Here is a 23,552-nt window from a genome sequence, read left to right as displayed (position 1 = left end):
ACATTTTAAAGCAAAGGAAGGGAGGCAATGAGCTCACACCCGTGGAGCTCACTGATCTTCCCAGGTGCCCCACTACACAGAGAAGTCACTGAGTGAGTTCAGCAGTCTTTCCTCTTTGTGCTTGGATGCCTCTGGCTGGACTGGGAGCCTGAGGACAGGGCCTGGATGTCACTGACCCGAGGTTTCCAGACGTGGACAGCACAAGAGCTAGCTCAGGATGGGTGCCCGGGATTTATTTGCTGAAGTGAGTTCATACAGGATTCCAAGGTCTCCTGTGGAGACCCCAGAGGACTCAGACCCTGTTCCTGCCCAAAGGGCCTCCAGGACTAAGAGGGGAGACATCACAGAGCAGGTGGTCACAGCAGATGGTCACAGGGATGAGGGATCTGGGGAGCTCAGAGGAGGGAAAATACTTATCTCCTGGGGGTTGGTATCAAGGAGGCCTGCACAGAGGAGGTGACCTGTGAGCTGTGTTTTAAAGATGAGCTGTAGTTTATTTGTAGAAGAGGAAAAGGTCAGGAGCAGGCAGAGGGAACAGCATGTGCAAAGGTCTGGAGGTGGGCTGAGCCTGCTGTTTTCAGGAAGGCATCCTTGGCTCTGCCTGAGATGGCTCATCAAGAGGACGGGATATAGCCGGGCCTCGGGTGATTACAAGTTTTCCGGGTGGACGTGGTGGGTGTGGGCAATGAAGGGAAAACCATTTCAAGCAGAAGGAAGAGCTCGGGCAAGGCCAAGGAGCCAAGAAATGAACTGTTGTATCTTGGGAATGGATATTGGTGGGGGACCAGAGAGGTGGGTGGGGGCCTGGTGATGTCCCCACAAGGCCAGGCTGAGGAGTTGGCCTTTCTCCTGAGGGCAGGGGAGCCACGGAAGGGGGCTGAGCAGGGAGGGGCAGAGTCTGAGTCTCTCCTTCTGATTAATGCTGGTTTAGTTGTCCAACACTCATTGCTGGGACCAGCTGACATTCGTAATCCAGAAGGTGTTTCAGAAACAGTTCAGACAGAACGCACGCTACACACACACACACACAACACACAATACACACACACACCATGCCACATACACACCACACATCCCATACCACACACACATCTCCTTACACCTCACATGTACCACACACACCACAAACCTTACACACTATACAGACCGCCCACCTCACACGCAATACACCACATACCACATACAAACAAAACACAGACACACAGAACACACAGCATGCCACTCCCTCACAACAAACACATACCACATACATCACACACACAGTATCACTACACACACACATACCCCACACATCCCTAACACTCCATACGCACACACTACCCACTCCATACAAACATGACATATGCATATCACAAACCCCATACACACCACACAAATACTACACCTCTGCACACATACCGTACATGTACACTACACACACCACACACATGTCACATGAAACACAGCTTTTATGCCACAAATGAATATTCCTATCACAATCCATGTTTGGTTAGCTTTCGACATTGGAACCAGATCTTGGAGGATGTGTTTGGCTTCCCTGGATCTGCTCAGCTCAGCAGTTTAGCAAGTATTTCCTGACCATCGGCAAGACCAGGCATCAGAAGCTGGGTACGACAAGAGGTCAGGGAATATGTGGAGGAGAGAAGGGCACTCCTGGAGCCAGAGCAGCCCCTGAGAAGGCATAGGGTTGCAGAGGGCTGGGACAAGTGCACAGGCTGCCCAAGATGGGCCACAGCAGGACCCCAAGCTGAGGAAGAATGAAAGGGCTGGAACATGAAGCTCCTTGACCACCCCTAAACAATTGGGCAGTGGTCCCAGGGAGAAGAGTGGGGCAGCACAGTCAGGAAAGCACAACAGTTAAGAGCTTAAAGTCTGAATTAGAGGGACGTGGGCTCCCATCTGAGCTCTGCCGCTGAACCAGCTGTTGAGGATCACCACCTCTTTGAGCCTCTTTCAAGCAATTCAGGAGGGAGGAGACAATTCCAGAGAGTCAGGAGCAAGGGAGTGTATGCAAAGGCCCTGGGTGGGCATATGCCTGCTGTGTGTTCAAGGAGGAGCCTAGAGGCCAACGTGGCTCCAACAATGTGATCAACGGAGAACAGAGCAGGACAGAGAGACAGAGAGGGAGGGGGAGGCCAGATCACCTAGAGCCCTTGGGGCCAATTTAAGGACTTAGAATTCGATTCTAGTGGGATGGGGACCTATTGGAGGCTTCTGAGAAGAGAAGTGACATGAATCAACTTACCTTTATGGGGATCCTTCTGGCTGTTGGGTGGAGAATGGAGTGAGGGGGAGGTAGGAGTGGAGGAGGGGACCCCCATGGAGACCCAGGAGGAAGCAGGTGAGAGCCAGGGGCGTCATGGAAGTAGCAGAGGTGGCGAGACCTGGTCAGGTTCAGGGGGTATCTTGCAGTTTAAGACAACAGGATTTCCTGATGGGTCCAACACAGGGTGTCAGAGAGAGGGGATGGTCAGGAATGACCTGAAAACTGTTGAAGGAGCTGCCATTGAGCAAGGTGGGGAAGATGGGGATGGGGAGAGCAGAGTAAGGCTGGGAGGAGGGTAGCAGGAGCCGTAATTCTGTCGTCTGTGATGTGAGGAAATGAGCGGTCCCCCTTCGTAGGGCTGTCCTGAATGTTACCTATGTTTATGGATGCTGAGTTTCTGCCTCAGTGGATGCATCTCAGCAGACCATGTGATGGCCTTGAGAGAAGATCTGGGCTTGTGGTTTTCACGCAGACTCCTGAGGGCCACAGGGTCTGAGGTAGGCAAGGACGGTCATTGATCTCTCTCTTCCCCATCACTCACCCCAAGGGGCCAGAACACCTGAGATCTGAGCCCAGTTCGGACCCTGACTGGTGGTGGGACATCGAGCAAGCTACTTAACAACTCCTCTGCCTCTGTTTCCTGTCTTGAAATGGGGTGGTGATGATAACACGACCTCCTTTGGGGGTTGCTGTGGGGAAATAAAGTGATCGAGGCACAAAAGCTCCTTGAGAGGTGTCAAGGGGCTAATCCAGGGAGCAATCAGGACAGCCAGGCTCGTAGTAAATGCTCAGTGCACGGCAGGCCTTTGCATCTTTTTGTTTAGAACATGTGGTTCCTCAGGGAAAAGAAATACATGGTGTCACGCTACCCTCCTCATTACCTGGATGAGGGCCTTGAGGCCCAGCGAGGACAGTGGAAATTGGCTCAGGCTGAGAAGGAGCCCTCCATCTCTCTCACTCCCAAGGGAGGAGTTGCCTTCCTCCAGGAGATTGGGAGAGGTCCCTGCAGATGTTTGAGCAAAAACAAGACAAAGAAAGGAGGTAGGGCTCAGACTTCCAAGATCCCTTCTAAATCTGACATTGAAGGACTCTACGGCCAGGTCATCTAGAGTGCGACTCAAGAACGTGATCACCTCCAAGCCTGGGACCTGGAGGGACAGACACCGCTGTTTCCCCGGCTTTTCCAGACCCTGGTGATTGCTTCTCTCCAGCTAATCTGATCTGTCAACAGGGAGTCATGGTGAGGATGCAGCCAAACTCGGCTCAGACACCCGTCGAATGGATCGCAGGTGGATACAGGAAGTGCGATGCTGGAGAGAACTGTCAGGAGACGCTTCTGCTGGTAGACGTATGTGTGTGGGCTGCAAAAGAAGTACGGCCCCTGCGCTGGGTCCCAGGCTTCCCCACCCTGGATTCTGTCCCTGCTTTCCTGCCCAGGTCCCTTCACACCTGGAGCTCTAAAGCCAGCTCTTCTTCTTTCTGTGCCTTGTTTTCCCCGTCTGGAAATTGTGGGCAATAATACTACATACCTTGCTGGGTGGTCGTGTGGATAGACTCGATAGTCCATGCAAAGGGCTGAGAGCAGAGCTGGCACAGGGGGACCCAAGGGCTTCATTTGAGGTTTATGGAGCATCTGCTGTGTGCCAGGCACCCTAGATCCCACTGCACCTGTCTTTGTGCAGCTTTATAAGCCAGGGGGAAACAGAAACATGGCCAAAAACAGAGAGCAAGATATGGTGTGCAGATAAGAGCTATGGAGCTAAATCCCACAGGGAAAGGAGAGAGGGAGAGTGAGGGGAAGGTTGCAAGGTGATAATGGGTATTCAGGGGAGGCTCTGGTGAGAATTGACGTTGGCACAAGAACTGAGAGCTGGCAGCGCTAGGGGAGGGCCAAGCCTCTGGCCCCCCCCACCGTCTTCCCCACATTCCAGGGGACCTGTGCTCTTGTTTGTGCTCAGGGAACCTTCACTCACCCTCTGTCTGCTGAGCTCCTGCCTCCGTCGGAGCCTCCCTCCCGCAGCCCGGCTCTCACTGTCTCACCCCTCAGGACACAGATCACTCATAGTGGGGAGCAAGGGCTGCAGCAAGATCAGGACACATGAATCCCCGACTGTCACCGTCCACTCGGGGCCCCCCGGAATGCTCGTCGCCTCCTCTGCCCGGTTCTGCTCCTCCAGCGGGTGCAACAGGGTCGACAGCAGCAGTGTCCTGTTGGATGCCATCCTCCATCCAGGTGTGGGATCCCAACGGGCTGCGTGGGACCAGGGACACGCATAGATGGGGCCCCAGTGACAAGAGGTTCCGCGGCTCAAAGAAGGTGGCTGCAGGGAGGAGCAGAGCTGTGCACCCCAACCTTCTCTCTGCTCTCAATTGCCCCCTGTCCCAGGAGACCTGCAGTGTCCTGCCTATGTGAGTTGTTTGGATCCTGCTCACAAAACTCTGAAACTGTTACCTGCCCTAAGGGCTCCATTCGTTGTTACCGTGGTTCCCTTGATCTCAGGGGAGGTGAGTGCTGATGGTCTCAAGGATGAAGGGGTTAGGGGCCTGGAGGCCCTGACTTACAGGTTTGGGGGTGGAGGGGGCTGGGGACCCAGATGTCTAGGTCTAGGGGAGGAGCGAGGAAGAGGCTGAGCTCCTGGTCTGAGTGGGGAGAGGGTGTGTCTGGGATTCCTGGGTCTTCGGAATTTCATTGGGCTGTGCTTTGAGTTCTCTGACTTAATCTTCATTCTCTAGGTGGGCTGTCCTCCTCACTGGACCTTCAGGGCTGCATGGCCAACCTTTCCAGATATTTGTGGCACCACGCACCCTATATTGGGGTCTTTACCGTGATGGAGAACTCTAGCAATGGGAATTGGCCTCTCTCCCAAGCTGGAGCTGCCCCTACCTCCTACATGGTTTTGGTCGTGGTGCTAGAGCTACCCTTAGCCCTTTGGTATGGCGTGCTCTCCCTGATGACCCCATTTCCCCTTGATTCTTAGCCCCTCCTAACCCCCTAAACCCAACCCTCCCTCTAATCTCATAACCGAGCACTGAATTATTTTCCCATCCTCTCCATGAATTATCATCCACACATACTTATGGCCTGATGACATTATAGGGAAGGGCCTGGGAACAGCTGAACTTGCCCTATGGGAGAGTTGACATTCAAGCAGTGGCCACACGTGCCTGATAATAAAGGTATCGTCCTTTCCCCCAGTGTTTGGGTTTCCCTATGTGAGGGGAGGGCAAGACACCCTGAAATCTGGCACAGGGGAGGAGAGGAATCTGTGAGAGATTCCCCATCTCAGGTCCGTCCTTCACTGGTCTGGTGCATCTCCATTCCAGCTTGGGTGTGTGTCTTAAACAAGTGGCCAGGCTATCATGTCGCTTCCCCCCACAGCCAGAATGCAGGGGCCATGAAACAAGGGGGTGATAAGGGAATGCCCCCTCACTCTAGTACACCTAAGTGCCCACTGAAAGGACTTTTGCTTCTGCTCCCTGTGACTTTGGAGTTGATGTGGGTGAGGAATCCCATCATAGTTCCAATCAATTGGAAGTCATGACTGCCCCCTGGCCATTTTGTGCTCCTCATGCTGCTCAAACAACAGGCAGCAAAGAAGGCCACTGAGCTGATTGCCAGAGGGGACCTGACTACCAGAGGGAGGTTGGGCTGCTGGGTCAAGGAGGACTCTGGCAGCCAAGTGATATGTTCGTGCGTACATCTTCCTATTTCCATTGGCAAGTGGCCCTGTTCAGAGGAAGACTGTAGAAACTCAATAAAGACAAGCCCATCAAACACTCTCTTCCCATCAGAATGAAGATTTGCATCACACAACAATTGTTTAAACTAGGTGTTGGCAGGTGGTAAGGACTGTGGAACGGGTGGTAGAATAAGGCAGCTCTGATTACCACCAGCTCCACAGCCAGGACCCTCGCAGCTTTGTTTTATAGGATTTCCTCCTCCATCCTCCTCTCACTGTGGTATATGAAGAACTGGTCGTCTAACACTCTGGGGGTCTGACTCATTGTCCATAGCACATTACAGTGATTAGGTAACAGACGGGAATTCTGTGTCTTCTGGATAGAGGACTCTGATTTTCATCTGGACAAAGGAAAAGGGTGGATTCTGAGGGAGAAAAGGGTGGACTGTGCTGAACACTTTCTGCTTCCTTGTCCAGATTCAGTCTCTCCCCTTCTCCCTGTGGCTCTGCACTGTGGGTGGCAGAGCTAGGAGAACTATGTCAATGGAATCTCCTGGCTTCCAGCTGGGTCCAGTCAAAGGAGACCAAAGAGAGGACATTGAGTGAGGTTGGGGTGTTAATTCCCCAGCTCCCTCCTTACAGGGTCACTGTGGGGCTGGGCAGATTATTCAGCCTGAGTTCAGTTCCTCTCTGACAGCCCTCTCCAGATAGTGTTCTCTCTCTGTCTCTGTCTCTGTCTCTCTTCTGTGATGCAATGTCCCCATGTTCCAGCAGGATGGTAACAAAAACCCAGTGCTATCGGCACCAGAGAACTGCTCTAACCCTTGTGTTTCCTCAACAGGCTCATACTTTTGTCAATTATCTCGTTTTCAATCGCTTCTCAAGTTACTCAGGTGGGATGAGTCTGCTTTTGTGCTGGGTCCTGACTGCTAAGTAGAAGCCTCTTTGGTGGAAGTCCACCTTCACCTCCAAGGTCATGGTGATGCCCACCCTGAAGGCTCTGCTACCATCCATTGCTCCATCCAATGGAGACATGCACTAGATCAGTGAAGGATGCGCCTGCAATGGGGAATCTCTCTCTGGTTTCCTTTCCTCCTGATGCCAGATCTCTAGGTTCCTGCCCTCCCATCACATAGAGAAATCCTCTCATTGCAGAAAAAGATAGTGTCATTATCATCAGACGTATGTGACCACTGCCTGAAAGTTTCTTCTTCTAAAGGGTGAGTTCAGCTGCTCTTGAATCTTCTCATGTAGTGTTATGAAGTGATAAACTGTGTGTGAGATTTGGAAGGGATGGGAAATACTTAGGATCAAAGGCCATTAGGTCACATGCTCATAAAGAAGGTTGGACTTGGGGATATTAATGGGAGGTTGGGAATTAGAGGTCATGCTATCAGTAGGCCAAAGGCCAGGGCAGCCATGTGGGAAAGTTCCAGTTGCTCTTCCTCGACATCTGATGTTGTCAGTTCCTTTGTTTTTAGCCATCTTAGTTTGCTTTCCTCACACTTTTGTTTAAAGTCTTTCCATTCTCCTGGGGGCCGAGACATTTGAATCACAAAAGCCAAGAGCGGACACCCTTTTCTCTGTTAATACCATATATCCCTTCTCTGAGAGAATAAGCGTTCTAGGGGATGAGCTCTGGGTCCCTGATGACATCATCACTGTGGGAATGGAGATCTAGCTTTCTGAGGGGAGGGGACTGTTACGGGATGAATTGTGCCCCCCAAAATTTGTATGTTGAAGCTCTTCCCCCGAGTGAGAGCCTCAGAATGTAACTGTATTTGTGGGCCTTTACAGAGGCGATTGGGTTAAAATGAAGCCTTTCGGATGGTCCCTAATCCAGTCTGACTGGTGTCCTTATAAGAAGAGGAGATCTGAACACACAGAGAGACACCAGGGATTTGTGGGCACAGAGGAAAAACCACGTGAGGACACAGGGAGAAGGCAGCCACCTGCAAGCCAAAGAGAGAGGCCTCGAGAGAAACCAAACCCAGTGACACCTCGATCGTGGACTTCCATCCTCCAGAACTGTGGGAGAATAAACATCTTATCGTTTAAGCTGCCAGGTTTCTGGTACTGTTACTGCAGCTCCAGCATGCTAACAGAGGGACCATGGGCGTTGAGATGCCAGTGGGGACAGATGACACCAAGCACCAAATTCCACTCCTGCCCCCACCCCAACACTATTACACAGCCCCTGAGTGACAAGACAGGACTTCAAACTCAGGTCTGCTGGCCTGGTGAGAGGCACTCTATACACACTATTTCTAAACCTCATCACTTGACTTCCCTGCAAGGCAAGAATTGTCACCATTTTTAAATATGGACACTGAGACTTATAAAGGTGAAGTCATTTCCTGAAGGATAGGAGATAATATATAGTGGCCCTTGGGCCAGCTCTGCAGCCCCAAGATCGCAGACTTGAGAATCAACCTAGGGGTCCTTTCTTCCTCAGCACCTGGGGAAGGCTCTTCTTTAACTAAACTTTCATTTTCAAGATGAAGATTAGCCCTGAGCTGACATCTGCCACCAATCCTCCTCTTTTTGTGAGGATATTGGCCCTAAGCTAACATCCGTGCCCATGTTCCTCTATTTTATATGTGGGATACCTGCCACAGTGCGGCTTGATAAGCTGTAGGTAGGTCCACGCCAGGGATCTGAACCAGTGGAGCCTGGGCTACGGGGGCAGATCATGTGCACTTAACTGCTGCACTACCAGCTGGCCCTCTTCTTTAATTTTAGAAGACCTCCCAGACAGGTAGTCCCAGTGGGTTCTAAAACACAACTTTTATGAGGAGGAATGCAATATGATTAGGGGACCACTCTTCCAAGGCTGTGCCTTTTCTGTCCAGAGCTGTGGGCAGGAAAATCTGCAGATAGACCCCCACCTCTCTATCCCTACCTTCCCCCCTTTTTTTGAGGAGGATTAGCCCTGAGCTAACATCTGCTGCCAATCCTCCTCTTTATGCTGAGGAAGATTGGCCCTGAGCTGACATCTGTGCTCACATTCCTCTACTTTATATGTGGGACTCCTGCTACAGCATGACTTGACAAGCAGTGCATGGGTCTGCATCCGGGATCCAAACCGGCAAACCCTGGGCCGCCAAAGTGGAATGTACAAACTTAACTGCTGCACCACCAGGCCGGCCCCTCTCCCTTCCCATTCCTCCTTCCCCTCCCCAACTCCATTTTCACGGGACTCATATCAAGGACCCAGGAACCCTCATTCTTATTCTAAGGTCTCTCTCTGATCCCCACTACTCCCTTTTCTCTCACTTCTACCCCTGGCCGCCATATTTACCATGTGTTGCTAAAAACACCATAGATATTGGTAAAAGCTTAACTGGTGTACCTTTCAAAGTTTCATCATGAAAACAGAAACCCCTCTAGGTATTTCTATCAGAAAGGTCTTTAACATAGGGAATTAGGTGCTTTTAAAACAATTGAAAGGTTGGAGAAATGGAGGTTAGGGAGTTGTCACTGACGTCTGATTTCAAGGTCACACTGCCACAGCCCCCACCCAGAAGTAAAGAAACACCTGCCTCTTCCCATAAAGCTTGTGTCTGCCACACATCAGCCAACCCAATAGCAGAAATAGTTGCTTCCGTCTCCCTCCCACCTTCTGAATCTCACACAAGTGTGTCTCAGAATTTAAATTTGATGTGGAAACTCATTTGTTGGGAGGTGAAAAAAAAGGTAGTATTGGCCTTTCGGTTCTTCTGATATGGGGGGGAATATAGATGCCAAGTGCCAACTGACAACATATTGCATGACTGGGTCCAAATCCCAGCTCTCCCATTTGCAGGTTGTGTGACTCTGGGCAAGCGACCCCACCTCACGAAGGCTCAGTTTCCTCATGTGATTTCACAGAAAGATCTTTGGTCTTTGTCCTTCTTCCTGGCTCAGAGCTCCTAAAACCGTTAGAATTTTCTGACTGATAAGGGTGATAGGAGTGTCTTTTGTTCTAATGAGGTAAGTGTTGATGGGCTTACCATGGGGGCTGGCAACCAAAAAGACCAAGTCTTGATTGGATCCTTGGAACTTTCAGCCCCACCTCTCAGCCTCTGGGGAAGGGAGAGTGGCTAGAGATTGAATTAATCACCAATGGCCAGTGATTTAGCCAATCAAGCCTAGGTAACGAGACTTCTAGAGAAACCCCTATCTGACAGGGTTCACAGAGCTTCCATGTTGGGAAACAAATCAAGATGCTGGGAGAGTGGCATGACTGGGAGGAGGGGGCGCCATGGAAGCTCCATGCCCCTTCTCCTGTACTGTGCCCCATGCCTCTCTTCCATTTGGCTCTTCCTGAGTTGTGTCCTCACAATAAACCAGTCATAGTAAGTAAAACCCTTTCCTGAGATCTGTGAGTCATTCGAGAGAATGATAAAACCTGAGGGGGACTGTGGGAACCCCCTAATTTGTAGTCAGGTAGGCGGACATGTGGGTGGCCTGGGCGCCCCATTTGTAACTGGCATTTGAAATGGAGCAGTCTTGCAGGTCTGAGCCTTCAACCTGGAGGTCTGCACCGACTCCAGGTAGCTAGTGTCAGAACTGAATTGAATTGTCGGACACTCAGTTGCAGAATGGTTGTTGGAAGAAAACACCCTTTCATCTCATGTGAAACATGACCAGGCAGGTGTGATGCTAGAAGTGATTATGATAATGTGCGTGATCTGCACATAGCAGGTGCTCAGGGAGTTTCAGAAGACTTTCTTTCCACTCTCCTCTCTCCTAAGACCTCTCACACCTTGACAGGTACCCTTCACCCCGTTTCCTTCTCTCTGTTCTCAGAGAGATAGGCCTTAGGCAGTGATTCTCATCCCAGGAGCAGCAGAGGGAGCAGCCTGTAGATCTATACATATCACCCAGGCAATTTTAGGTTTACCTCAATTTACTTCCACAAGCACACATAGCATGAATACTCGATGGAGATTCTGATGTGGTTTACCAAAAAAAAAAAGTTTATCAGGGCCCCAGAGTCTTGGTAATTTTGTGTGTCTCTGTATTTTCTTAGTCAGTAAGAGATATTGTGTATGGGGTTCCAGGAAACACTCTGATTGTCCATGCCTAGTTTATTTGTTGATTCCCAAAAAAGTGTAATGGGTACCAGGCACTGTCCTGGGCCTGAGGGACAGCAGTGAACCAGAGAGACAAAACGGACTTGACTGCTGACATCCAACTATGACTTGACAGCTAATATCCAAAAGGCATTTCAAGATGCCCTCAGATTCTTGATCCCAAGCCAAATTTCTGATCTCAGTTTGCTGCCCCAGACTCTTTGCCCATCTCGGGAGGGGCCACCTTGGAGTTTTCCCAGCTCCTCTCTTGTTCTCACACCCCACAACCAACCCTTCAGCAAATCCTCTGGACTCCACTTTCAGAACAGATCCAGAGACTGATTCCTTCCCACATGGTCGGGCCACTGCCACCTCTCACTTGGATTACTGCAGTCACCTCCTCACCGGGCTCCCTGCGCTCAACCCAGCAACCACAGGCATCCTGACAGAACACGCATCACTCACGTCCCTCCTCTGCTCTGAACCCTCAGTGGCTTCCCAGCTCACTCAGAATAAAGCCACAGTCCTGGCCACAAGGACGGGAGGCCCTCACCATCCAGCCCCTCTCTCTCTGACTTCATCTGCTCTCATCTCTCCCTCTCTCTGCTCCAGCTGGGCCTCCTCCTTGCTGCTCAGATGCCCACAGAGACCCAGAGCTAGTTCCTTCACTTCCTTGATGGCTTTGCTTAAATGTTGCCTTTTCAGAGAGGATTTCCCTGAACACCATCTTTTAAAGAAAAAGGAAGAAAAAAGGCCACTCCAAGCATGCCTTATTTCATTCTAACATATCATTGTTGTTGTTGTTTGCTTTATTGTGTGACTACCCCCTAGCACATCAGGTCTACGAGGACTCGGAGTCTTGCATGTGGCTCCAAGGTCACCTTGGACTCAACATAGATGGAGGAAGGAGAAGGCACTCCTGCTTCTCAACCACTCAGGCTCAGAAGTGACACCAATCATTTCTGCCTGCATTTCATTGGTAGGAGTTAGTCATATGGTCCAAAAGAGGCAAGGGGGTGCTGGGAAATGTAGTCCCTAGTTGGGCAGTTTCCACCCACTTTCCATCGGTGGGAGCTAGTCACGTGCTTCACCTAGAGGCAAGGGTTGCTGGGAAATGTAGTCGCTGGCTGGGCAGTCTCCCCTTGTAACATCTCTACACCCTGAAGGGTGCATGGATCTTTGGTGGGCAGTCATCTCTGCCACATTGTGTGACCTTGGGCAAGTTACTTAACTCCTCTGGGGCTCAGTTTCTTTACCGAAAATATAGGACTATAAATAGGACCTCCCTCATAGTTGTGGTCATGATTTAGTGAGTTGAAACATACACAGTGCTTAGACTAGGGCTTGGAACAGAGTCGGGGCTCATCATGTTCTTGATTTTTATTGTTTGTTGAGAATCGACTTTGGGTTATATCCCTCAATCCTTACCACGACCACAGGGTGCACATATCCATCACACCTACTTTACAGAAGAGGACGATGAAGCTTGGAGAGGGGACATCAGTGACCCAAGGCTACACAATCAGGAAGCAGCAGAATCAGCCCGGTAGCAGACAGTGTGTCACACCGGGGACTATCAGACTTGTTGCTAAACAGTCCCACCCCTAGCCTCTGCATTTCCCTCTTGCAAGATGCAGGACCCCCAGGAAGGTTGCCTTAATATCCTGACTTAGTGTTGCATTGCTGGCCCTGCCAGCCTTTCCAATCTCATCTCCTATCACTCTCCATCTCCCCCACCACCACCCAGCCACCTGCTATCTCCCTAATCCTCACGTAAGCCACGCACGGTCCCACCTCAGGGCCTTTGCACCTGCTCTTCCCTCTGCCTGGAATGCTCTTTCTGCGTGTCTTTCCATGGATGGCTCTTTCTTCTCATTCTGCTCTTGCCTCAAATGTCACCTCCTCAGGGAGGCCCTCCCTGAGCCCAGCTCAGTCACTTCTTTTCGCATTACCTAGTTTCCCCTCTCTGCAGAGAAGCCAGAACCATCTAATATTTTAGTGTGTTCATGTATTTGTTAGGGTCTGTCTCCCTCACTAAGCTGCAAGCTCAACACAAGGAATAGCCTCATTCTTTTTGCTCTTCCTATATCCCCAGTAACTGGAACTGTGCCTGGCATGAAGTCCAGCCTTGGAAAAGTAAGACTAACACAAGACATTTAACTGACTACCTATGACTCTATGTACCTCTTTGCCCACCCTTCTTTCCCTACTTCCTCCAGGGACACTGTTTGAGGGCACACACAACTCCAAAGGGCACCACTCCGGACGGCATCAATGTGCCCTGTTGGGAAAGGACGGTGTTTGTACAGTGCACAACCTATACAAACGTAGTGATGCTTCTGTTGCCATATTTCCCTCTCCATTCATTCGTTCAGTAAATATTTATTAAGTACATATGGTCTACCACAGTAGTGGTGTAGATGCAGTGGGAGATGAGAGAAACATGTTTCCGCCTAGGTGGCAAAGTTTAAACTTGCAAACACAAATAAAACAGAACACGTCAAAGTGTCAAAACTAAATATGCAACTGGGAAGCACATAGTCATTGCTCTTTCTTCTCTATATTTTTCTCATCCTCTCCTTTCTCCCTTTCCTCTCTCCTTATCAGATGCCCACATTGAGGCTCTGCAGTCACTGACAGATACTCCTCATTCTTTCCTGTCTCTCTCCTACCCAGTGTGCTAGAGCTGTTTGGCACAGGCTCGCAAAAGCCAATTGTTAAATATTTAGGAATATTGGGAGCTGGTTGTCAAACCCTTGGTAGCTTAAAATCAGTGTTAAGATTTTAACTTAACAATTAAAAGAAGTGTTAGAAGCAATTACACCACATAAATGGGCCAACAGTATAAGGCGGCGTATGTTGAGGCTGTTTTTCTGAAAAGCTGGTGTAGGGGAGGAAGACATTTCCTCCTCCCAAATGGGGGTTCGTCTGGCTGGAGAATGAATTAAATTCGCATGAGACAGAATAGCAAGAGAAAATTAAACAAAGCTTTTGAGGAACCATGGCCCGGGGCCTTTCTTCCCGAAGGAAGAAAGGGCACCGAAGAAGTGGGGTGCACAGAGTGGTTATATACCCCCAAACAGGGTGTTTCACATGTGATTGAAATGTCCCTCCCACAATAGTCACAAGATTGCCCCGTCGGCACAGCGCTTGATGGACACAGCAGGTAGTGGTCTGCTGTCTCAGAGGGCGTAGCCAGAGGCAAATCGATTGTCTGGAGCTGGGCGGTCACAGGTGAGCACAGCAATCAGTTCCTAGCCTAAGGAAAGATGCTTAATCCTTAAGAAATGCCAACGTTGGGAGGGGGAGGGAAGTCAGTTACAGGAGGTTACCAGACTAGCACAATAAAATGCAGATTTAAGTCCTTGCCTTTGGTATTGCTTAAGAGTTTTTAGAGAGAAGGTCATCTCCTTTCTTCTTCCTGGTACAGAGAGGGAGGCACCCTTTACAGATAGAGATTTACCCCACAAATGTAAACGTGTCCTAACAAAGGGCAAGTTCCATTCCTCAGAGCCTCCTTGCCTGTCCCAGTTTATCAAAATGAATCAGCCTCAAATAATCCTGATGCCAAAAGGACATGTCTTGGGGTGGCCAATTCCAGGTCCCCACACTGGTTTTCCAGAACACCACTGCTCCCATCTGTTTCTGGCAAAGAAACTTGGCTTTGTCAAAGAATACCTAATTCCTTCATAGATATTCAGTCTCCTCCACCAGCCCCGCCCCCTGTCATACTTCAGCTCCCTCCCGGGTGGTGGGAAGTGGAAACTCTATGGGCCGTGTTGTGCTGGAGGAGAGAGGACAGGAGAAGAAGAAAAGCATGAGGAAAGCTTATGAAAAAGGGAATAGAAAGGAAAGCAATGTAGGAAGGAAAGAGAAAGAAAAGAGAAGTAGGAATCCATGAGGGCAGAGGTTAGGATAGAGAAAATGTGGGGACCTGCCAATACCCACCACACAATGTCCTCACAGGCAGTTGGGCCATTTCCCCACCTGGGACCTGAAGTTGGCCAGGTTGCCATGAAGATGAAGAAACCGCAACACAAACTACCCTGAAACACGGTGGGGGTGGGGACACAGATAGCTGGGCTCAGGAGGGCTGGATCAGTGGTCCTGGGGGCCAGGATGCCTCAGATTCTAACTGTTGAGGGGGTTGGGGGCCTGTATCCTGGGTGTGAGGGAGGAGGGGGCTGGGGGCCTAGACCCCTGATCTGAGGGAGGAGGGACAACCCAGATTTCTCAGTCCCTGATCTGAGGGAGGAGGGAGGACCCAGATTTCTCAGCCTTTAAGCCATTGAGATTCAGAGGGTGTGCCCAGGCCTCCTTTAGCAAGGCCCTCCCCTCCCCACCCCTTTCCTGAACTGCCTGGGATGGGGTGAGATATAAAAAGTGTCGGTTTCCTGATAGAAAGAGCAGGAGCAAGAGAGTCCAGCTGCCCTGATCATGAACCCTGCCCTGCTGCTGGCCCTCCTGGGCATCGCCCTCATGCTGCCCCGTGAGTGAGGACGCCAACCTGGGGTGGACTTCCCTGGAGGATGGGCTGAGATGGATTTGCTCTTCCCATTTCAGGAGTGCAGGCCCTGACCTGTCAGTCAGGGACAGGTGAGGCTGTGATGAATGTATCGGGTATGCCCCTCCACTGGACGGTGACGAATCAGCAAGTCTGTGAGGATGGCTGGGGTTGCCAAGACACGCTGCTGCTCACTGAGAATGGTGAGAAAAGCCCCGTAGGCCCCAAGCCTGGCTCCCACCCTCTCCTGTGTAGAGACATCCCTCCCCGCACCCAGCCCTCCCTGCATTCCCTATGGGAACTCAGAGGACCCCTCCCCTCCTACCAGGAGCTGTCCCCTCCCCAGCAGGGGCAAAGTCTTGGGTGCCCAGTCACCATCTGTCCAGTCTCCCACCCCAGGCCACGATATAGACCGTCTCTCTAAGACCCGGAGTCCTGACCCCACCACGGCCTCCCTCCCTCTCTTGGTCCAGGACCCCATGTGAACCTGGTGGTCAGCAAGGGCTGCACCCCGGAGGCAGATCACGAGGCCCGTGTCACCCAGCACAGGGCAGGCCCCGGCCTCTCCATCGTCTCCTACACCCACGTGTGCCGCAACGAGGACTTATGCAACAATGTCCCCAACACCCTCCCTCTCTGGGACTCATTGCCCCCAACAGGTGCCTGAGGGAGGAGGGGGAGGAGGAGGAGGGAAAAGTGAGTGTGGGGAGGAGGGGAGCGACAGGGCTGAGGGGGTGAGGTTAGCACAGAGGGACAGTCCCTAATTCCCTGCACCCCAGGCCTGCATGACAGGAGCCCGAGGAGGGCACGTTTTGGGGGAGACTGGGGAGATTGATTTCTGGGGCAAGCAAAAGCAGGGTGGAGACAAAACCCCTGATCTGAAGGCAGAACTCTCTCTTCCTCTCTCTCCGTCTCTCACCTCCCAGTCCCGGGGTCCATGCGGTGCCCAGTCTGCTTGTCCACAGAAGGCTGTGCATCTGCAACAGAGCTGACCTGCCCTGCTGGGGACACACATTGCTACAACGGGATCCTCCTGATCAGCGGAGGTGAGGCAGGACATCGGGGTCCCTGGGGGCACTGAAGGGGAGGTCTGAGGGCCGGGATCTGGGTCTCTGGGAGGGAGGGTAGCTGAGGGCTGGGACCTGGAGGAGGGTGGGCCTGGCTACGTGGAGCTGCGCCTCCCCTGAAGGTTGCGTGGTCCCACTGGGAGCATCTCCCTCTCTCCCTCTCTCCTCCTTTCGACAGGGGGCATCGCCACCAATCTGAGAGTGCAGGGGTGCACGTCTCAAGCAGGCTGCAACCTGCTTAATAACACTCAAAAAATTGGGGCCCTGACTGTGCGTGAGTCCTGCAACCCTGAAGGTGAGTCCCTTGTGCGGGAGACGAGGCCGTGCCCTGCACTGCAGCCTTGGGGCACGGTGACACTTGTGAAAGTGGGACACCCGAACACATCCCACGAAAGCCAGCACCCGCAAGTAATTTAGGAGTTTGCTCCTCACTCAGGGTGTGCAAAGGGAGGGATTCTCCTGGTAGGCACTTCGATGGGGGTGCCACTAAGAGGTGTCCAGTTGCAGGGGAGAGAGAGGGCACATGGTCCAGGCGACAGATATTCAGGGCTGGAACCCACCGCTGGATGTTTTAATTGATGATCAGGTTTGGGCCGATTAAGTCAGGGTGGCCTGTCCAGGCGGGAGGGGAACCCCAGAGCAGAGAGGAAGGTCAGAGGGGTGGAGAGGGTGGCTGCTGTGCATTCCACTTTCTCCATCAAGTGCGGAAGTGAGGACAGGAGCGCCCACTGGTTTTCATGCTGGGAGTGACTCACTGCTTCCAATTCCATTCTCCACACCCCTGGCCTAGGGTAACCCTGGGTCTCCCACTTCTCCTCGATCACCTCACCCCACTCACACCCACCCCACCCATGGTCCTGGAGCACCCCAGCAGCCCTGCTGCCTAGGGAAGAAGACCAGAGAACACTGAGGGTGCTCCCAGTGTGACAGGGCAAGCAAGAGCCAAATGGGGACACTGGGGGGGTCCCCACTTCCTCACGGAAACCACACATGGGGTAGACTGAAAGTGGCCTGGAGTGTCTCCATGGGAATGGCCGCTGCATGCAGGGAGGGGTCAAGGGACTTCAGAGAGGGAAGAAGTGCCGTCCCAGTCTGAGCCTCAGTTTCCTTGTCTGCCCATGGCACCCTGACCCTACAACTTTAAGAAAAGAGCTGAGTGAGTTCAGCAAACTTTCCTCTTTGTGCTTCGATGCCTCTGGCTGGACTGGGGGCCTGAGGACATGGCCTGGACGTCACTGACCGGAGAGTTCCAGACGTGGACAGCACAAGAGCTAGCTCAGGATGGGTGCCCGGGATTTATTTGCAAGTGAGTTCATGCAGGATTCAAGGTCTCCCATGGAGACCCCAGAGGACTCAGACCCCATCCCTGCTCAGGACTAGGAAGGGAGACGTCACGGAGCAGATGGTCACAGGGCTGTGTGGGAGGGGGTCTGGGAAGCTCAGAGGAGGGAAAATACTTATCTCCTGGGGGTGGGTATCAAGGAGGCCTGCTCAGAGGAGGTGATCTGTGAGCTGTGTTTTAAAGATGAGCTCTAACTTATTTGAAGAAGAGGAAAAGGACAGGAGCAGGCAGAGGGAAGAGCATGTGCAAAGGCCTGGAGGTGGGCTGAGGCTGCAGTTTTCAGGAAGTCGTCCTTGGCTCTGCCTGAGATGGCTCATCAAGAGGGCAGGGTACAGCCGGGCCTCGGGTGATTACAAGTTTTCCAGGTAGACGAGGTGGGTGTGGGCGATGAAGGGAGAGCCATTCCAAGCAGAAGGAAGAGCTCAGGCAAGGCCAGGGAGCCAGGAAACGACCTGGCGTATCTTGGGAATGGATATTGGTGGGGGACCAGAAAGGTGGGTAGGGGCCTGGTCATGTCCCCACAAGGCCAGGCTGAGGAGTTGGCTTTTCTCCTGAGGGCAGGGGAGCCACAGAAGGGGGTTGAGCAGGGAGGGGCAGAGTCTGAGTCTCTCCTTCTGATTAATGCTGGTTTAGTTTTCCGGCCCTCATCGCTGGGACCAGCTGACATTCGTAATCCAGAAGGTGTTTCAGAAACAGTTCAGACAGAATGCACGCTACACACACACATACAACACACACACACCATGCCACATACACACCACACATCCCATACCACACACACATCTCCTTACACCTCACATGTACCACACACCATAAACCTTACACACTATACAGACCACCCACCTCACACGCTACATACAAACAAAACACAGACACACAGAACACACATCATGCCACTCCCTCACAACAAACACATACCACATACATCACACGCACAGTGTCACTACACACACACAGACACACCCCAAACATCATGTACCATACACACACACTACACTCACCATACAAACATGCCATACACATATAACACACTGCAGACAACCCCTACACACCACACACATACTACACCCCCACACACATACCTTACACGTACACTACACACACCACACACATGTCACATGAAACACAGCTTTTATGCCACGAATGAATGTTCCTATCACAATCCATGTTTGGTTAGCTTTCGACATTGGAGCCAGATCTCTTGGAGGATGTGTTTGGCTTCCCTGGTTCTGTTCAGTTCAGCAGTTTAGCAAGTATTTCCTGACCATCGGCAGGACCAGGCATCAGAAGCTGAGTAGGACAAGAGGTCAGGGAATATATGGAGGACAGAAGGGCATTCCTGGAGCCAGAGCAGCCCCTGAGAAGGCATGGGGGTGGCAGAGGGCTGGGCCAAGAGCACAGGCTGCCCAAGGTGGGCCACAGCAGGACCCCAAGCTGAGGAAGAACAAAAGGGTTGGAACGTGAAGGGCCTTGACCTCCCCTAAGCAACTGGGCGGTGGTCCCAGGGAAAAGGGTGGGGCGGCCCAGTCAGGAGAGCACAGCAGATAAAGAGCTTAATGTCTGAATCAGAGAGATGTTGGCTCCCTGTCTGGGCTCTGCCACTGAACCAGCTATTGAGGGTCAACACCTCTTTGAGCCTTTTTCAAGCAATTCAGGAAGGAGGAGACAATTCCAGAGAGCCAGGAGCAAGGGAGTATATGTAAAGGCCCTGGGGTGGCCATATGCCTGCTGTGTGTTCAAGGAGGAGCCTAGAGACCAGTGTGGCTCCAACAATGTGATCAAGGCAGAGCAGAGCAGGACAGAGAGACAGAGAGAGGGGGAGGCCAGATCACCTAGAGCCTTTGGGGCCAATTTAAGGACTTAGAATTCGATTCTCACTGGGATGGGATTCAGACCACCTATGGAGGGTCTGAGCAGAGGAGAGACAGGAATTAACTTACCTTTATGGTGATCCTTCTGGTTGATGGGTGAAGAATAGAGTGAGGGATATGTGGGAGTGGGGGAGGGGACCCCCATGGACACCCAGGAGGAAGCAGGTGAGAGCCAGGGTCGTCTTGGAAGCAGTAGAGGTGGCGAGACCTGGTCAGGTTCTGGGGGTATCTTGCAGCTTAAGACAACAGGATTTCCTGATGGGCACAACACAGGGTGTCAGAGGGAGGGGATGGTCAGGAATGACTTGAGCAACTGCTGGAAGGAGCCACCATTGACCAAGGTGGGGCAGATGGGGATGGGGAGAGCAGAGCAAGGCTGGGAGGAAGGCAGCAGAAGCTGCGATTTTGTTTTCTGTGATGAAATGAGTGGTCCTCCTTCGTGGGGCTGTCCTGAAGATTACCTATGTTTATGGATGTTGCGTCATCAGCCCGGGAGTTTCTGCCTCAAGGGACAACTCACTGTGATGGCCTTGAGAGAAGATCTGGGCTCAGGGTTTTCACACTAGACTCCTGAGGGCCACAGGATCCGAGGTAGCCAAGCACGGTCATTGATTCCTGTCTTCCCCATCGCTCACCCCAAGGGGCCACAACGCCTGAGTTCTGAGTCCCCTGACTGGTGGTGGGCCCTCGAGCAAGCTACTGAACAACTCCTCTGCCTCTGTTTCCCATCTTGAAATGGGGTGATGATGATAGCACTACCTACTTTGGGGGTTGCTGTGGGGAAATAAAATGATCAAAACACATATCCTCGTCAGCTAGTGTCAGGGGGCTAATCCAGGGAGCAATCAGGACAGCCAGGCTCGTAGTAAGTGCTCAGTGCACGGCAGGCCTTTGCGTCTTTTTGTTTAGAACATGTGGCTCCTCAGTGAAAAGAAATACATGGTGTCACACTATGCTCCTCATTATCTGGATGAGGACCTTGAGGCCGAGAGAGGACAGTGGAAATTGGGTCAGGCTCAGGAGGAGCCCTCCATCTCCCTCACTCCCAAGGGAGGAGTTGCCTTTCTCCAGGAGATTGGAAGAGGTCCCTGCAGGAGTTTGAGCAAAAACAAGACAAAGAAAGGAGGTAGGGCTCAGACTTCCAAGGTCCCTTCAAAATCTGATTTTGAAGGACTCTGTGGCCAGGTCACCTGGAGTGTGACTCAGGAATGTGATCACCTCCAAGCCTGGGACCTGGAGGGACAGACACGGCTGTTTCCCTGGCTTTCCCAGACCCTGCTTCATCCAACCAAGCTGTCCTGACCTGTCAACGGGGACTGATGTTGAAGTTGCAGCGAAACTCGGCTCAGACACCCGTTGAATGGACCGCGATTGGGTCCCAGACGTGTGAGGCTGGAGAGATGTGTCAGGAGACGCTTCTGCTGGTAGACATAGGTGCGTGGGCTGTGCAAGAGGTATGGCCCCTGCTTTGGGTCCCAGGCTTCCCCGCCCTGGATTCTGTCCCTGCTTTCCTGCCCAGTTCCCTTCACACCTGGAGCTCTAAACCCAACTCTTCTTCTTTCTGTGCCTTGTTTTCCCCTTCTGAAAACTGGGAGCAATAATACTACCTACCTTGCTGGGTGGTCGTGTGGATAGACTCGATAGTCCATGCAAAGGGCTGAGAGTAGAGCTGGCACAGGGGGACCCATAGGCTTCATTCAAGGTTTATGGAGCATCTGCTGTGTGCCAGGCACCCTAGATCCCACTGCACCTGCCTTTGTGCAGCTTTATGAGCCGGGGGAAACAGAAAAATGGCCAAAAACAGAGAGCAAGATACGGTGTGGAGATAAGAGCTATGGAGCGAAATCCCACAGGGATAGGAGAGAGAGAGAGTGAGGGGAAGGTTGCACGGTGATAATGGGTACTCAGGGGAGGCTCTGCTGCGAAGGTGACGTTGGCACAAGAACTGAGAGCTGGCAGCGCTGGAGGAGGACCCAGCCTCTGGCCCCCCCACTGTCTTCCCCACATTCCAGGTGACCTGTGCTGTTGTTTGTGCTCAGGGAACCTGCACTCACCCTCTGCCTGCTGAGCTCCTGCCTCCCTTGGGGCCTCCCTTCCTCAGCCCGGCTCTCACTGTCTCACCCCTCAGGACACAGATCACTCATAGTGGGGAGCAAGGGCTGCAGCAAGATCAGGACACATGAATCCCCGACTGTCACCGTCCACTCGGGGCCCCCCGGAATGCTCGTCGCCTCCTACGCCCGGTTCTGCTCCTCCAGCGGGTGCAACAGGGCCGACAGCAGCAGTGTCCTGTTGGATGCCATCCCCCGTCCAGGTGTGGGATCCCAGCATGCTGGGTGGGACCAGGGACACTCAGAGATGGGGGCCCAGAGACAAGGGGCTCCGGGTCACAAAGAAGGTGGCTGCAGGGAGGAGCAGAGCTGTGCACCCCAACCTTCTCTCTGCTCCCCAGCTCCCCCTGTCCCTGGAGATCTGCAATGTCCTGCCTGTGTTGAGTTGTTTGGATCCTGCTCACAAAACTCTGATATTGTTACCTGCCCCAAGGGCACCATTCGTTGTTACCGTGGTTCCATAAATCTCAAGGGAGGTGAGTACTGATGGTCTCAAGGATGACGGGATTAGGATCTGGATTCACTGGTCCTGAGGTTGGAGGTGGCCTGAGTTCCTGACTCACGGGTTTGGGGGTGGGAGGTTGAGGACCCCGATGTCCAGGTCTAGGGGAGGAGGGACGAAGAGGCTGATCTCCTGGTCTGACCAGGGAGAGGGCGCATCTGGGATTCCTGGGTCTTAGGAATTTCAGTGGGCTGTACTTTGAGTTCTCTGATTTAATCTTCATCCTCTAGGTGGGCTGTCCTCCTCATTGAACCTGCAGGGCTGCATGGCCCAACCTTCCAGATATCTGTTGAACCATATCCGCAATATTGGGGTCTTCTCCGTGATGGAGAACTCTGGGTATGAGAATGAGGATGGCCCTTTTCTCCAAGCTGGAGCTGCCCCTACCTCCTACACGGCTTTGGTGGTGGTGCTGGGGCTATCCTTAGCCCTTTCGAGTGGGGTGCCCTCCCTGCTGACCCCATTTCCCCTTGATTCTTTGCCCCTCCTAACCCCCTAAACCCAACCCTCCCTCTGACCTCATAACCCAACACTGGATTATTTTCCCATCCTCTCCATGAATTATCATCCACACACACTTTGTGGCCTGATGACACATATGGAAGGGCCTGGGAGCAGCTGGACTCGCCCTGTGGGAGAGTTGACATTCAAGCAGTGGCCACATGTGTCTGATAATAAAGACATCGTCCTTTCCCCCAGTGCTGGGGTTTCTCTATGTGAGGGGAGGGGAGGGCAGGACACCCAGAAATCTGGCACAGGGGAGGAGAGGAATCTGTGGGAGATTCCCCATCTCAGGTCCATCCTTCACTGGTCTGGTACACGTCTCCATTCCAGCTTGGGTGGCAGCAGAGACTTTAGGGTGCGGCCAACAAAGCTATTTGGACATCACCATGACTTGGGAGGTGAAGATGGACTTCACCCAATGGGGCTTCTACTTAGCATTCAGGGACCCAGCACAAACAGAGGGCTCACCCCACGTGAATATCTTGACATAAGGGTTTGCTTGAAGTAGAGAAACAAGTGGGTTTGCACAGTTTCCTGAGGCTGATATCCTTGGGTCTGTTATCATCCAGGCCTGAAAGGCTGAGAAGAGGTTATTACCATTGCTAGAGTCTGGAGGGAGGGATGGGAGAGGTTTAGAGAGACCTGCCT

The 23,552-nt window shown here is 52.3% G+C and overlaps 1 protein-coding gene across 1 annotated transcript; it reads left to right on the top strand.

The window, feature by feature from the left end:
- The first annotated feature begins 15,339 nt into the window (after positions 1-15,339).
- LOC103545636 (CD177 antigen-like) lies at positions 15,340-23,098 on the top strand. Its single transcript, XM_070632786.1, has 9 exons — positions 15,340-15,492; positions 15,567-15,710; positions 15,981-16,166; positions 16,434-16,553; positions 16,753-16,869; positions 21,060-21,221; positions 21,916-22,101; positions 22,240-22,374; positions 22,631-23,098. The coding sequence occupies exons 1-9, from the start codon at positions 15,441-15,443 to the stop codon at positions 22,897-22,899; spliced, it is 1,371 nt and encodes a 456-aa protein (XP_070488887.1). The 5' UTR covers positions 15,340-15,440; the 3' UTR covers positions 22,900-23,098.
- Positions 23,099-23,552: the final 454 nt, after the last annotated feature.

This window comes from Equus przewalskii, chromosome 9 (genome assembly GCF_037783145.1).
Source record: "Equus przewalskii isolate Varuska chromosome 9, EquPr2, whole genome shotgun sequence".
NCBI lineage: Eukaryota > Metazoa > Chordata > Mammalia > Perissodactyla > Equidae > Equus > Equus przewalskii.
Note: the sequence above shows the minus strand (reverse complement) of the source record. Positions and strands in the feature narration are given on the sequence as shown.